This window comes from Dermacentor variabilis, chromosome 1, assembly GCF_050947875.1.
Source record: "Dermacentor variabilis isolate Ectoservices chromosome 1, ASM5094787v1, whole genome shotgun sequence".
In the NCBI taxonomy this organism is placed as follows: domain Eukaryota; kingdom Metazoa; phylum Arthropoda; class Arachnida; order Ixodida; family Ixodidae; genus Dermacentor; species Dermacentor variabilis.
In genome coordinates this window covers 191,637,552-191,653,036 of record NC_134568.1, presented here as the reverse complement: position 1 = coordinate 191,653,036, position 15,485 = coordinate 191,637,552, and the positions used below count along the sequence as shown (strand labels likewise).

At 47.6% G+C, this 15,485-nt stretch overlaps 1 protein-coding gene across 7 annotated transcripts in view; it reads left to right on the top strand.

Annotated features, from left to right (window-relative positions):
- The window catches only part of nvy (CBFA2/RUNX1 partner transcriptional co-repressor nervy), a 205,692-nt gene that overhangs the window by 109,902 nt on the left and 80,305 nt on the right, over window positions 1-15,485 (top strand). The window contains exons 1-2 of one of the 7 annotated variants that reach the window (XM_075702315.1): window positions 6,783-6,968; window positions 12,908-13,068. The exons of 4 other annotated variants lie outside the window; for them this stretch is intronic. In XM_075702315.1, coding sequence (XP_075558430.1) covers window positions 13,020-13,068 — 49 coding nt within the window. In that variant the 5' untranslated portion in view covers window positions 6,783-6,968; window positions 12,908-13,019. 2 more of the 7 variants (XM_075702324.1, XM_075702358.1) reach the window with 2 other exon arrangements.

Sequence of the window (15,485 nt, the reverse complement as noted above, 5' to 3'; positions counted from 1 at the left end):
CAGCAATTTACAATAGGCAGCGAGGCACTGGAAGTCGTAAGGGAATACATCTACTTAGGGCAGGTAGTGACGGCGGATCCGGATCATGAGACGGAAATAATCAGAAGAATAAGAATGGGCTGGGGTGCGTTTGGCAGGCATTCCCAAATCATGAACAGCAGGTTGCCATTATCTCTCAAGAGAAAAGTATATAATAGCTGTGTCTTACCAGTACTCACCTACGGGGCAGAAACCTGGAGGCTTACTAAAAGGGTTCTACTCAAATTGAGGACGACACAACGAGCTATGGAAAGAAGAATGATAGGTGTAACGTTAAGGGATAAGAAAAGAGCAGATTGGGTGAGGGAACAAACGCGGGTAAACGACATCTTAGTTGAAATCAAGAAAAAGAAATGGGCATGGGCAGGACATGTAATGAGGAGGGAAGATAACCGATGGTCATTAAGGGTTACGGACTGGATCCCAAGGGAAGGGAAGCGTAGCAGGGGGCGGCAGAAAGTTAGGTGGGCGGATGAGATTAAGAAGTTTGCAGGGACGGCATGGCCACAATTAGTACATGACCGGGGTTGTTGGAGAAGCATGGGAGAGGCCTTTGCCCTGCAGTGGGCGTAACCAGGCTGATGATGATGATGATGACATACATACATACATACATACATACATACATACATACATACATAATACATGCATACATACATACATACATACATACATACATACATACATAATACATACATAATACATGCATACATACATACATACATACATACATACATACATACATACATACATACATAATACATACATACATACATACATAATACATACATACATACATACATACATACATAATACATACATAATACATGCATACATACATACATACATACATACATACATACATACATACATACATACATACATACATACATACATACATACATACATACATACATACATACATACATACATGCATGCATACATACATACATACATACATACATACATACATACATACATCTAACAGCTGGGGAATGTTTTTGCTAATGTGGGTGTAGGCTTGAACCCGAAAATCCGCCCTCGGGCTACGAAACCGGTGCCAGCATCGTTAGAGAATATATTTTTTGTATGCCGTCATGCGCACGTATACATATGTGCCTGGCTGTCCGCTTGAGCGTGTGAAAGTGCATGTGCGTAGCACGAACGGGCGGGCTTGCGCGAGCGGTTTTGCCTTCGCGCGTGTGCAGAATTGCCGCACGTACAGTAAAGTTAAAGTTTCGGGGGCAGAACGATGGCTGCGGGGGTGAGAAGGGTGCGAGAATAGAAGAGGGACGGGCGCACACAGTGCAGAAAGCGGCTGCCGGAGTTACTTGCCGCGGGTAACTCCATTAGGGCGTGGAATGGTTCAACGTAACGATAGTGTTTTTTTAGAAGGCACAGCAGCAGCGAAGCACTCGGCCGACCACAGTGTGCTTCTACTAAAGCTCGGGCACGCGCGAAGCGTAATGAAGGAAACGGGCTGCATGTAAAGCATGAACACAAATGTGTAAGTAGTGCGGCGCCACTTTCACGTCGTACGGTGCAGCGCGGTGCGTCTTTGCTAAAACCGCGGACTCGGTTCGTTTTACATTTCACTCGGAACTTGCGTGACTAGGATATGAGCGCTAACCGCGCGCGCGCTCGCGGTACCATTCGTTGGATTGCAGTTTTGTTTTCATGCGGCGCTCGCAGAGGGCGCCGGGCGCAGGCGTGGGGCGCGCGAGCGCCCGTTATCCGGCGTCGAACGCAAGTGTTCCAGCTCTCACGCGTCGCGGGGGTGCAGCGGCGTTGTCGAATGTGCCCCCCCCCCCCTATCCCTTTTCCCATACCCCAAAACCCGTCGTCTTTCTACCGCGTGCCGCTGCGCAAACTCCCACGGTGCTGTGCCTCTAGGGTTCTCGGCGAGGCCCCTTCCGCCCCCGCCTTCGGTGTCCGCTACTTTGTCGGCGCCCAATGAGCCACCACCCCTCGCTTTATTTACTTTTCTCTGCTACGTGTGTCGCCCCTTTGGTCCGCGCACCGGGTCGCACAGCGCAGGTTGCCTCAAGACAAGATGGTTTCGCTCGCCGCTGTCAAAACTAGGCCGTGTCATTTCTCCTGGTCTGCGGAAGCAAAAGTCTGCGCGTCTGCCCGCCTCTGATAATGGACCTTTATCACGGTACAGGGGGAACCGAAGCGGAAGGCGTTGGAAGATGCCGTGTTTGGATTTCACGACTATCAGGGATGCTAATTTCTTGCGTCCCTTATGGATGCTAAATGGGATCTGATGCTAAAAGAGACCTGGGACAGAGAGACTTTAGGAGGAGGAGGGTGGGAAAGGGAAAAAAATAAAATATATGATAATGGTATGTACAAGCATGTACTGAGGCCGACTGAGTCAACTTGCATTGTGATGGAGTGACTTTGGCTGTGAGTTCTTTTGTGGCGACGTACGTCTCAATCTGCGCTTCATTTCGCACGCCTTTTTCACGCGTGCGCACGTGCGGAAAAATGCACGTGTCGCACACAAGTGCACAAATTTCGTCTTGCACTACTCGCGCGGACCCATTATAAGCCGAAAATTGTGCACCTGTGTGCTACATGCAACGATGCAAAAAGGATGCAGCGATGGTGTAGAGGTAGAGCACCCGCCTCCCGTACTAAAGGACCGTGGTTCAAATCCCGGTGCCGCGCAATTTTCCACCGGATTAAAAAAAAAATCCGCGTGTTGATAAAGTTGTATAATCAGGCCTGGAATACACCCTGATCCGGGTGACCAGCCGGCAATGCACTCCCTCAGCAGAGCAGGATTGGCTACCGTGGTGCAGTATTGGCCACAATCTCCTATATGAATACAACAATCAAACCCCGGCCCTCAGTCCCCAGCAGCTGCGAAGCAACTGACCACGGCGGCGGTTAGACCTGCGACGCAGCAGAGGGGGCTAAGAATCTCTGTATCCGGACAGGCCGCCATTGGAATATGAACCTGGAAATTGGAAATTGAAGGTCGTACAGGCCTACATCCTGTCCTGATGACCAGCAAGTCGAAATCTTCTAGGAAGACGTGGAATCGGCGATGGGTAAAGTCAACACAAAATACACTATACTGATGGGCTACTTCAATGCCAGGGTAGGCAAGAAGCAGGCTCGAGACAAGTCAGTGGGGGAATATGGCATAGGTTCTAGGAATTATTAGTTATTAGAATTATTCTAGAATTATTAGTTATTATCAGAATAATATGCGGATAATGAATACTGTCTTCCGCAAGCGGGATAGCCGAAAGTGGACGTGGAGGAACCCGAACGGCGAGACTAGAAATGAAATAGACCTCATACTCTGCGCTAACCTTGGCATCATACAACATGTGGACATGCTCGGCAAGGTGCGCTGGAGTGGCCATAAGATAAAATCTCGAATTAGCCTAGATTTGAGGAGGGAACGGAAGAAACTGGTACATAAGAAGCCGATCAGTAAGTTAGCGGTAAGAGGGAAAATAGAGGAATCCAGCATAACAGGTATTCGGTAACTCAGGAAGAGGACCTTAGTGTTCAAGCAATCAACGACAATCTTATGGGCATCATTAAGGAGTGTACTATAGAAGTCGGTGGTAACTTCGTTAGACAAGATACCGGTAAGCTATCACAGGAGACAAAAGATCTGATTAAGAAATGCCAACGTATGAAAGCCTCTAATCCTACAGCTAGAACAGAACTGGCAGAATTTTCCAAGTTAATCAACAAGCGTAAGACAGCTGACATAAGGAAGTATAATATGGATAGAAATGAACATGCTCTTAGGAACGGAGGAAGCCTAAAAGCAGTGAACAAGAAACTAGGAATAGGCAAGAATCAGATGTATGCGTTAAGAGACAAAGCCGGCAATATCGTTGCTAATATGGATAAGATAGTTCAAGTGGCTGAGGAGTTCTATAGAGATTTATACAGCTTCAGTAGCACCCACGACGATAATGTGGGAGAGAATAGTCTAGAGGAATTTAAAATCCCACAAGTAACGCCGGAAGAAGTAAAGGAAGCCTTGGGAGCTATGCAAAGGGGGAAGGCAGCTGGGGAGGATCAGGTAACAGCAGATTTGTTGAAGGATGGTGGGAACATTGTTCTAGAAAGACTGGCCACCCTATATACACAATGCCTCATGACATCAAGCGTACCGGGATCTAGGAAGAACGCTAACATAATCCTAATCCATAAGAAAGGGGACGCCAAAGACTTGAAAAATTATAGACCGATCAGCTTACTGTCCGTTGCCTACAAAGTATTTATTAAGGTAATCGCAAATAGAATCAGGAACACCTTAGACTTCTGTCAACCAAAGGACCAGGCAGGATTCCGTAAAAGCTACTCAACAATAGACCATATTCACACCATCAATCAGGTGATAGAGCAATGTGCGGAATATAACCAACCCTTATATATAGCTTTCATTGATTGCGAAAAAGCGTTTGATTCAGTCGAAACCTCAGCAGTCATGGAGGCATTACGGAATCAGGGTGTAGATGAGCCATTTGTAAAAATACTGAAAGATATCTATAGTGGCTCCACAGCCACCGTAGTCCTCCATAAAGAAAGCAACAAAATCCCAATAAAGAAAGGCGTCAGACAGGGAGATACGATCTCTCCAATGCTATTCACAGCGTGTTTACAGGAGGTATTCAGAGACCTGGAGTGGGAAGAATTGGGGATAAAAGTTGATGGAGAATACCTTAGCAATTTGCGATTCGCTGATGATATTGCCTTGCTTAGTAACTCAGGAGACCAGTTGCGATGCATGCTCACTGACCTGGAGAGGCAAAGCAGAAGGGTGGGTCTGAAAATTAATCTGCAGAAAACTAAAGTAATGTTTAGCAGTCTCGGAAGAGAACAGCAGTTCACGATAGGTAGCGAGGCACTGGAAGTGGTAAGGGAATACATCTACTTACGGCAGGTAGTGACCGCGGATCCGGATCATGAGACTGAAATAATCAGAAGAATAAGAATGGCCTGGGGTGCGTTTGGCAGGCATTGCCAGATCATGACCAGCAGGTTCATGATCTGACGAATAGCGAATGTGACTTCCTTCCATTACTGAGTGGAACTCCCACTTGCTTGATATGATTTTTCCTTTGCTTTTTTTTTTAATTTCCGCCTTAATGTGTGGACAAACGTTCAGTTGCAAGTAACAACGAAAGCGCCGCTCCAACTTGATGCTCGGTATCTGCACAAGGCAACGGGGACCTCCGGAGACGCCTGGCAGAGAGAGACGTTGAAGACGCGTCCAAGTCCTCGACTCCTTCGAACTTACCACCTATACTCAATAGAAGTCTCAACGGCCCCATCTGCTGTGTTGTGCTGCAGTTATGCTGTGCTCCATAATTTAGTTTTGTCACTATAGAGCACAGACGCTCCGTGTAAAATATGACGAGGGCGCTGCCTGCCCACTTTAACCGTTCACCATGTTTATATGGTATTTACCTCCACGAACCGCCGCCAAAAGACGGCCCTCGCATCTCGCGCGCTCCGCCACACTCTGCGGAGCAAAGGTCACCTGTGCCAAGGAGCCGAACGGGAGAAACAGGAGGGAGGCAGAACCAGTTAAATCATTTTGACCCCCTGTCCGGGGATACTGGGCGTTAGGATGTTGGTGAGTGGCTAGAGGGGCAGTTAGCTCCGAGACACGGACGGCACAGGTCTCATCCGCCGAGCAGCCCGAAGAGCTATACAAGCGCAACGCGAGTGTGTAACCGTTTCGTTCTTTAAAACGACCGACTCTCGTTTTCTCTGACAGACAATACACTTTCTTCGTGAACATTTTTTTGCGCGCGGTGTAGAGGAGCAGCAAAATGCGCGTTTTATTTCCGGAACACACGTGGGGCGCTTTGATGGGAATCACATAGCGCATTTGCCCATGACGCTTACGAAGAGCAGGCGTCGTGCTTTCCTGCTTTCACTTTCAATCTCTTTCCCTCTAACGCTACAACTACCTCTTGATATATATATATATATATATATATATATATATATATATATATATATATATATATATATATATATATATATATATATATATATATATATATGGGAATACGGATTCTTTCACATCGTGGGCACGTTCACCTGCATAGAACAACTGGAATGTCGCTCTTTCACGAAGTTCGGAATACGTGCAATTTCTCCATCGGATAATCGCAGCTCAGCAACGGGAAGCTTTCACCAGATAGATAGCTGCTTTCGTATACTTTATGTTGCGTGCCCCCAACCAACATTATATACTCTAAATTCCATTCCGTACAAGAGAAACCTTTCGGATTGACGCCATTTCCGCCGAGAGGATAGCGTGCCTCCGAGAAAGAAGAAAATAAACATTTATAGTATATCGATCTCGCTTGTCGCGACACACAAAAAGAAACGGCGTACAGATCGCGGCTCACGCAGAGCCCTCTCGTCGCGCCTTTAGCGTCGCGCAGCGTCAGCGCGTGCTTCGCCGGAGGCCGAGGAGGAGAGCGCGGCTTTGTGTCGCTCGTCGCGAGGGGAAAGGCTAGTGCGAGGTGGTGCACCTGAGTGCTACTCGCGAGCACCTGAGCCGCGCGGCACGCCGTCGGGCGCTGCCAGAGCTGACGCAGCTGACGCGGCGGGCGAGCGCGAGGCGCCCAGCTGTTCTTGCGAGCGCGTGCAGCTGCCCAGTCTGCCTCCCTTCCACCCCTCCGGGTACGCGCACGCACTGCGCCGTCACATCTGGTTGCCCTCTGCCTCCCGCCCCTCGCTCGCAAAGCACGCACACACGCGGCATCGTGCGCGCGCGCTGCTGCTGCTCGCGCACACACGCAACCGGCCGCCTCTCGACTCGAGGACAGCGTGCGCGGCCGGCCACCAGCCTCGGGCCCGGCATGCACCTGCGGCTGGCGACGGCTCCCTCGGTACGGCGCTGCTGCTGCCTGCCCGGCCGGGCACTCCAGGTACCCGGACGCTCTCTCTCGAAATCAGCCCTCCGCTCACGCGCCGCGCTTGACCCACGTGCGTATGCCGGTGCGTGCAGTCAACTTGGCTCCTTCCTCCGATCGAGACAGACTCACGCGCGAGTTTCTCTGCGAGTTTTATTTGCTTCAAGAAATCGTTTCCCTCTCCGTGGTACGTTCGCTTCAATGCGAGACGAAATTAGACATTATACTATGCTTAGCATTATACTGTGCCTAGCAAGCGTATTTGATCATAGCGATAGTGTCAACTGAAAACCAAGCTGTCGGAATCGCGTTGGAGTCACTGGTGGTCACTTGGGCTGCGTGAGACCGTAACATTGGGACAAGCGCCCACGCAGACCTGGGCACTGTGACCGTTCAAATTCTGTGTCTCTGCAGCTTGTCTCGGACATAGATCAATCTGGAGCGCGCTGCCGAATGCGTTGCTTCATATCCGCGCAGATCGCCGTTAACCTGCCTTGAAATACATCCGTCTACTTGGCATTTTATACTCACTCTAGCTCAGCTGACTGTATCAGTAGTTTCGACGTCCCTATAGAACAGAGACGCAAAATAAGAAAAGGAAAGGCCAGGGAGGTTATTCGAGAAAGCTTCTGGATGGGTGCCTGTTCTGGGCAAGAGGGGCCAAAAAAATTCAAGAGGTGAAAAATAACAGAAACACGGAAATGTTCGAGCACGAACAGTAAGCGCGCAATGCAATCACAACATGTCGCAGTATCCGAATGCTTTTAAAATAGTTCAGCAGTGCTTTTAAGGCCGTCTGCACGGATGCTGGTCTGGAACAGTGTCTAAAACATCGATACAACTTGTGGATGCAGCTGGTACATAATCAGACCGATTCGTCACGATTCAGTTTGAGATCTGATGGTTGTTTAGCTTGACTTGTATAGAGTGCAGAGATAATTACTTGCTAATCCTCAGAGGGCGTCTCTGTAGAAGAGTTTTTCTTTTCTTTTTTTATATCTGGAATGTTTAATCTCAGTATATGCTCTCATATCTTTCTCTCTCTTTTTGATCTGCCAAGTTAGCTCATCAGCTTAGCGCCATATCTGCAGAACCAGCGCGATCAACTCCTTCGCTGCCGCGTGATAGTACCTTACCATGTAAGATACATTGTCGGCCATAAGGCCAATTGGCGCAGCTACTCTGTGATTAGCAAAAACATAGCGCTGTGTGCACGAAATCTTATCAAGTGAGATGAATAATTTCTCCCAGGAAGCCTAGGCGCGAATATTGTATCTAAACACATTTTCTATGTCACATTTCTTTGACTTTCTCACGATAACTCGTTTTAGCGACGAAATATGTCGACATTTAAGTTATGTGCATGTCTAGGGCGACAGTTCTTGCAAAATATACACAAAAAATACCGCTCTTTGCCACCTCACCGTTGTACACTTATGTGGCGTACGTGATTACAAATTTTATAAACATTCTTCTGAAAGCCTTGCTTGAGGCTAACACCAGATCTGCAGACGGTCGGAGAGACCTGTCGACGACGAGCTACAGCGCTCTTTCTCTTCCCTCCTTTCTCTCTTTTTGCCTTTTATCCCCTTCCACCAGAGCAGGGTAGCGAACCGTACGCTCCATCTGGTTAAGCTCCTTGCCTTTTCGTGCTTCTCTCTCTATCTCTCTATTTTGCATTGAATTAAGTCATCAGACAATGTGACAGTGAATTTGGTTGGTGTGTGACACAACCAACCAAATTCACGTTAACGTCTACTGTCAGAACAACAAAAATAGAAAAAGAAAGAAAGAACCTCAGATTAGCTAAAGGACATTTCCAATTTCGCATCTACAAACTGTTTGCCGGAAATCGAAATTTGGAGTCACTGCGCATGTAAAATCTCAAATGACGTCAAATAATTCGCAGTGATTCCATCACCGCTGTGGATACCAATAAACGAAATGCTGGGGATGGGAAATTATTTCGCAGGGCCAGTCCGTCACATTGAAATGTCTGACCGTACATCGGTAGCGCCATTTTGCCACAGATTTCATCCTGCGTAGCATAAAAGCAAGTGACCAATAATGTCATACATACGGGGTGATCATTTTTAGGTCTTCCGGAATTTTGAAAAACCTCCTGTAGGAGATAACATAATTCTGGTCTTTGAGCATGATATATCTAAAGCCACATTCAACTAATTAAACCAGTTTACTAATTAACTTCCTAATTCATTACTTTATGCCACACATTGCAAGTTATGAATTGTAGCCGCTGATTTTGCAAGGCGTATCAACTTGGAATGAATTTCCAGCAATTTGGAGACATGCGTTATAAACTCGCCATAAAAATGCACTGTTGTTACACTTTCGTTTTAGAGCGCAGCTCTTAATGGCCCGTTCCTGCGGCGAGCAGCGGCGGCGGCGGCGGCGTAAGCGAACGAACGAGCACAACAGCGAAAGATGAAAGAGCGAAAGCGGAGCGGCAGATGAAATGCGCGAGCCGCGAACGGCGGAGACCAATGAGAGCGGCTCCTTCAGTGATGTGCGCGCGCGGAGCTGGTTTCATTCGGACCCACCCGACTGCTCTATGCATACTCGTATCTGGTCTCAGCCGGACCGCGCGTTTCGTATCATCGTCTGATTGCGCCAGCTATTGCTCGCGCTTGTTCGGTTTGCTTGGTTTGGTCTGGTTCGGGCTTGTTTCGAGCGTCATGGTTTGCGATTGTTTTGTAATATGAATGCATGCGCGACGGAAATCTTGCAGTACTTTCTGGAAGCCAAGCGCCACCAGCGATTAGACTGGAACCTCCGACAAGTCATGTATATAAGCCGATGCGCTTGACCCGCAGATAAGGTTTCCGACGATTGCCAACTCTGCTACATGTCTCTCTCAAATTCTTTGCCTCAATGTATCTCTAAATTAAAATACTACAGAGCTGAACTCAAATTTCGCGTTAGGGCGTATCGTAATTGTAGGTGAATTTTTTACAAAACGCTCTTGTATGCATTGAAGCACAAAAGTTACTGGAACGCCTATGTATTTGGTCCCTGGAGATTCATTTCAAGTGGATACGTATTGCAACCTCGCCGGCTGCAATTCGTAAATTGCAATATGTGCCATACAGTAATTAATCAGGAAGTTAATTAGTGATTTCTAATTAAATAGTTGAATATGTGTTTCTATTTCTCGTGCTAATTTCGGCCGCCTCTTCTCGTCCGCCTCTTGTCTCAAGAATTATACTATTTGCAAGAGGCAATTTTTAAACATTGCCGAAATCTTAAAAATGATCACCCCGTGTGGGTTCTGTGTAAATCCTTCTTGTCCGGCGCAGTGATGGTCACGTTTCACAGCATGTCGCTAAATTGGCGCGCTGATCGTATTGCGTTGATGTGCCGGACTGGCCTCCGTGAAAGAGTTTTGTCGCGTGAAGTTCGATGTAACATTAGTAAGACGCTACTGCTTACGAACTAGAGTGCATCTCTCAATGGATAGAGGACTGCATGAAAACATTATGTTTAGTGATTTGGACCAAAAGGCTTATTTCTTCAGCACAAAGCTCGCTCACTTCATTCTAAGCATTCTGCTCTGTTTAAGTGTTTGCGCAGACAGCGCGCAGCTTCGTTTCAATTGAAGAAGCTTATGCACCGCAACACCACTGACAGATACGTCAGCGTTTCCGAAGACGGTGTGATCTGTATTAGTGACTTATCAACCTGTTACCGCAAATATCTCGCTCGTCAGAGCCTTGGGCGGAGCTTTGAAACATGCTGTCACATGTTGAATGCAGCTTACGCGTTGTAACCATGCACTGAGCGCTGGGCCGACTTGTTTGTAAGGTTCAAGCGACGAAACATTTACTCGAGCTCCACAGGGGGAGCACGTGGCTTGGCGTTACGTGTCTGAGGTTTGCGTCACGTTCGCGGAAAGTGCTGACAAATTATTCCTATATTCTTTAAATGACGCCATGACCCGTTGTGCCCGGTGTGTTCTAAAATCTAAATTACCACCGAGCTTAGTCATCCTACTGCACCATGTGTTCACTGAGGAGTCCGCCCGCATGTGAGCCGTCACATGCCGTCTCCTTCAGACAATCGACGCTTTCGGAAAATGTGCTTTCTGGCAACCTTATTCAACAAGTATCGACTGCGTTCGTGTTTTCAAATCGAAGTAGGGCGCACTTATGGCTTTAATGTCAGACGCTGGGTTGACGAGCTTTTTTTTCTTTTTCTCTTTCTCTCTCTCTCTCTCTCTCTCTCTCTCTCTCTGGCGCTGACAAAGGACTTTTCAGCGAACAGTATACATTGACATTTGTTGGATTCTTGCCATCCTCCCACCCTGACCTCTTCGACGGAGCCTCCTGCATTGAATGAATTGGTACGTGGCGACCACATTCAACTAACAAAGAAGATCGCTCCGTACACAGCGGAAGGTAGAAGCATGGTTAACAGAGTTGTGCACATAGCGACTGAGGCCAGAGGAACCAGCGTGGCGCGCAAACAAAAAAAGAAACGCCGCTGCCGCCTTGTTGGTGACTAGATGGCGCAGCTCGCGCGCCATCTAGTCACCAACGCAGAGAGCGCCGTTGACTTCGGCACTCTTTTATCAGTACGCACAAGTGTAACACGGCATTGGCTCCGTCTCGACCGCCTGCACGCACAGGTCGCTGATGCGCTCTGTTGTTTCGTTTCATTAATTGTTCTGTGTTTCTTGTGGTTATAGACTTTGATCACTCAGAAACGGGAAAAAAAAGAAAGCGCTGACGTCCTGGCATTATCGTGTCTATTAATAAAGATCGCAGTACGTGTTGTGTTCGTCACACACTCGCCGCGACACTGTCTAGGTGTATACGTTACTCATAATCTTCCAGCGTGGAGCCGGGTAGGCACCTACCACAGCGCTTCTGAAACTACGATGCGTGTCAATAAGCAAACTGTTGGTGCCATGCGGGCGCAGATCGCCGGTCAAGCTGCACTTCTTGGGGCATTTTCTATGTGCCCCTGGCACCATGTGACATGATGTCGAAAAGAAAAAAGTCGAATCAAATTGATCTGACTTCGGCTCCACTCTATCTCCGGTGGGAGGCGTTCAAGGGCACCGTGTCTTTGTGAATAAGTTCAACAAGCCTTCTCCACTGAGACCGTCAGATGAGCAACAAGGCGGCGGTGCTTTCTTCTTTTCCAATCAAGCGCCATCGTCAATCATCTCGTTCACATCAAAGGTTGAAAGAATCTCGATGCTGCGGCGTCAGATCTCGTCACCCTTATCCCTCCCTGTTCCCAGACACGTTGTAGACACGCGAAATCTTGTTCACTCCCAACCTTACTTTCCTCTATCAATCTGTCTCGCACGCCCACACACACCGGTAAACAATGAAAGCTTTCAACCGTACGTGACGCCCAAATCTTTCTCATTTCTTTGAAATGCTACATTAGCTGCGTGTTTCGGAAGTCACGAGCTTTTAAGGCACTTGAGAAGTACAGAAAAAGGCGTTCGTGGTCCGACATTTGTATATTTGCTTTAAATGTGTATGCGTTTCGTAATTGCAAGCTTAAACGAGAAGCTGGTGCATTCTTATACATGTCAAATGCACACTGGTAAATATGTACGTGCGTCTCAAAGAACTCGATGCCTTGTAGCTTCGCTTGACACGGGGTTAACGCGGACCAAGTGGTAGCCCGACTTAATTTACCTCACGCACCACTATATTGCGCCTGCTGCTAGCTCAGCGATATAGTTTTGCGCGTAGTCCCATTGCCTTCTTTATTGTGTTTTCCTGTTTCTTTTTAAGCGTAGCGCAGCTCTGTACGCCCTACGCTGCCATAACAGCTGGCGGCTGTGGGTATATACAAGTGCTGCCTGGCGTGTGGGAGCGCGCACTCGTCGGCAAGCCCTGTCGCGTGCCTGTGTGTGTACGAGTGTGTGCCCGTGTGGGCCATTACACTCGCTCCGGACCAAGCGAGAAAACCAGGCCTGCGCTGTGCAGGACTCGGCGCTCTGACGGCCAGTCGCATCGCCCACCGAAAGCGTTGTTGGCGAGCTGCTGCGTTCACTTGACGCCGAGGATGTGACGCGGCGGGACAATGTACGGCACACTGGGAATCTTACGGTGGAAGGGCCGGGACCGTTGCTGTACGTATTACATGCGAACACGCGCTCTTCGCGAAATGCACGAAGACAGCCAAACAAGAGGCCGTCCGCTCAATCCGCGTGCCGTTTCTGGTCACTCTCGCTTCAGTCGTGTGCCTAAGTTCCCGAGCTTGTTCTTGCGGCTATTTTGCGTGCTTCTAAGGTATCGACGGGAACAGTAAGTGCAGTTAAACACAATACGCAAGAACCATCGGGGCCTGCCAAAGGCCGACAGGGAGGGAAAAAAAAAAAAGAACTTGAAGAAAGGACGTGAACTGAATGGTCATCTTGGAAAACGTGGGCAGCGTGCAAAACACAACAAAAAGAAGAGAGTGCAGCGTCTGTGTCGTTCCCTCACTCCTTTTTTTTTGTTTTGTTTTGCGCGCCGCACGTCCATTCTTCCTTTACTAAGTGGGCGTTTATCGCTCTCAGAATGGACCGATCGTGAGGTCTACGGTACGTCGCTCGGGAATACATTTACTACTTGGCGTGTAGTCTGGACGCATCGCGAGAGTTGTATGAACTAAGTAGAAGCTTGAACATTCCAACGCAGTTAATATATTCGCCTCGCGGTGTCGGCTGAAATTTGAGCCGTTGAAGACATTCAAAGCTTTAGGAGTTGCAGTAGAGTTAGAGACGTGGATGTTGGAAATACGAGATCGGACGAAAGTTCAATACCAGCGTTTCAATGAGACAGATCAAGTGCCGCCGTTTCAGAAAGTGAATATGTTCCGCCGCAATCGCCTTGTGTGCATATTTATGTACTCCTTCCCAAGTAGTGACTGAGCCCAATGCTGTTTAGATCAGACGAGAACTGGCGTACTCAGCAGGTAGCCAATCGCACACTTAATGTGGTTAACCTCTATGCCTTTTACCTCTTGTTTTTTTCTCTCTCTCTCTTATGTACTCGACTTACAGTGTAACACTTGTAAATCGTAGCAGAAGAAGGTAGATTTTGTTTTCGTTGGCCATATAATTTTTGTAGCCATATAATGTGAATTACTTTCGCCATCTACGTCTGTGTACAAAGAGATTAAGCGAGGAGCTCTTGCTTTTAAGCAAGTACTCCGCGCTAAGTCTATGTTTTGTACGTTTTTCTAGAAACTATGAAAGTAACCTCGAGCAACAAAACAAAAGTTGCGCCGCTGACAACGACGTATTTACACAAGCATGCGCACACATGCTGCGACTAACTTCTTTTATTCATTCGTGCCTAGGGCATCGGGCGTCATTTCATTGCTACAACTTGTTTTGTTAGCGTGTAGAGAGAAAAGGAGGAAGGACAGGCAAGGGGGTTCACTCATGCCTGAATTCAGAAGCGATGCACCCAAGCCCACGTTCTGTTTTAGACGGTATGGGTTTAGTTACAACACTCTGCGGCACATGGTAGGCAAGAACTCTATTGTTGGACATTGCTCATTGACGGAGTCAGCACGTGAAGCGTTCGGCCGAAATTGAAGCGTATGCTTGCACTTTGTACGGAGTTCAAATTTAACGTTACTTCCTTTTTAGCCGACGGCTGCATCGCAGTGGCGTTTCGTTCCGTCTATTAATCGCGTTGCGCTAGCAAATGATCCTTTTCCCAAATCACGGAGGCTGATGAGGTGCTCTTATATTTGCCTCAATGACCACTGAAGATCGCGTCCTTTGGATCGAAAGCGTCGCTGTTTCATGGGCTCACGACATCCGCGATGTAACTTTCAGAGAGCTTCAGTGAACGGGCACCGCAGGAAGAGGGCCACTCGGATGACACAGCTTTTACTTGCTTCCACAGCCGTAGACCATTGTCTTGAGCAAACAGTGCATGCAAAAAAGAAATAAAAAACGTGCAGAGATTAGAAAGACGAAACTTTGGATGAAAATTACCGCCTGACATAGAACCCATGGTCCACATTAAATCACGAGCATATTACGCCTTTCACCACAGTCTGTCTAATAAGGAAGGAAAGTGGAACATGGCAGGATCCTCACGCCTTTCGACAACTGTTTCGACAACACGGTATGCCTTCGTCAAGGCCTCGACAAGGCTATTTCACTTGCTGACGCGCTTACACAATGGCTCGAGGCCGCTGCGCTGTTCGCTTTTGGTTTTTGTATTGCCGGGTCTCCACCTACCGGTTAGTTTCGTATACTACATTTTATTACTCGCCCAAGAGTGATGAGCTTCAATTGCGCAAATCTCGATTCTCATGTAACAACACCCGCGCTGCGGTGGCTCTTTTGCCTATAGCGTCTTGTTGCTGATCAAGAGGCCGCGGATTTGATTCCCGACTGGTGGTATTGGGGGCGAAATGATATATATATATATATATATATATATATATATATATATATATATATATATATATATATATATATATATATATATATAACAATTGTTTATTTAGCTTAAGGCGCACGTCAAAGATGTGGTCAAAATG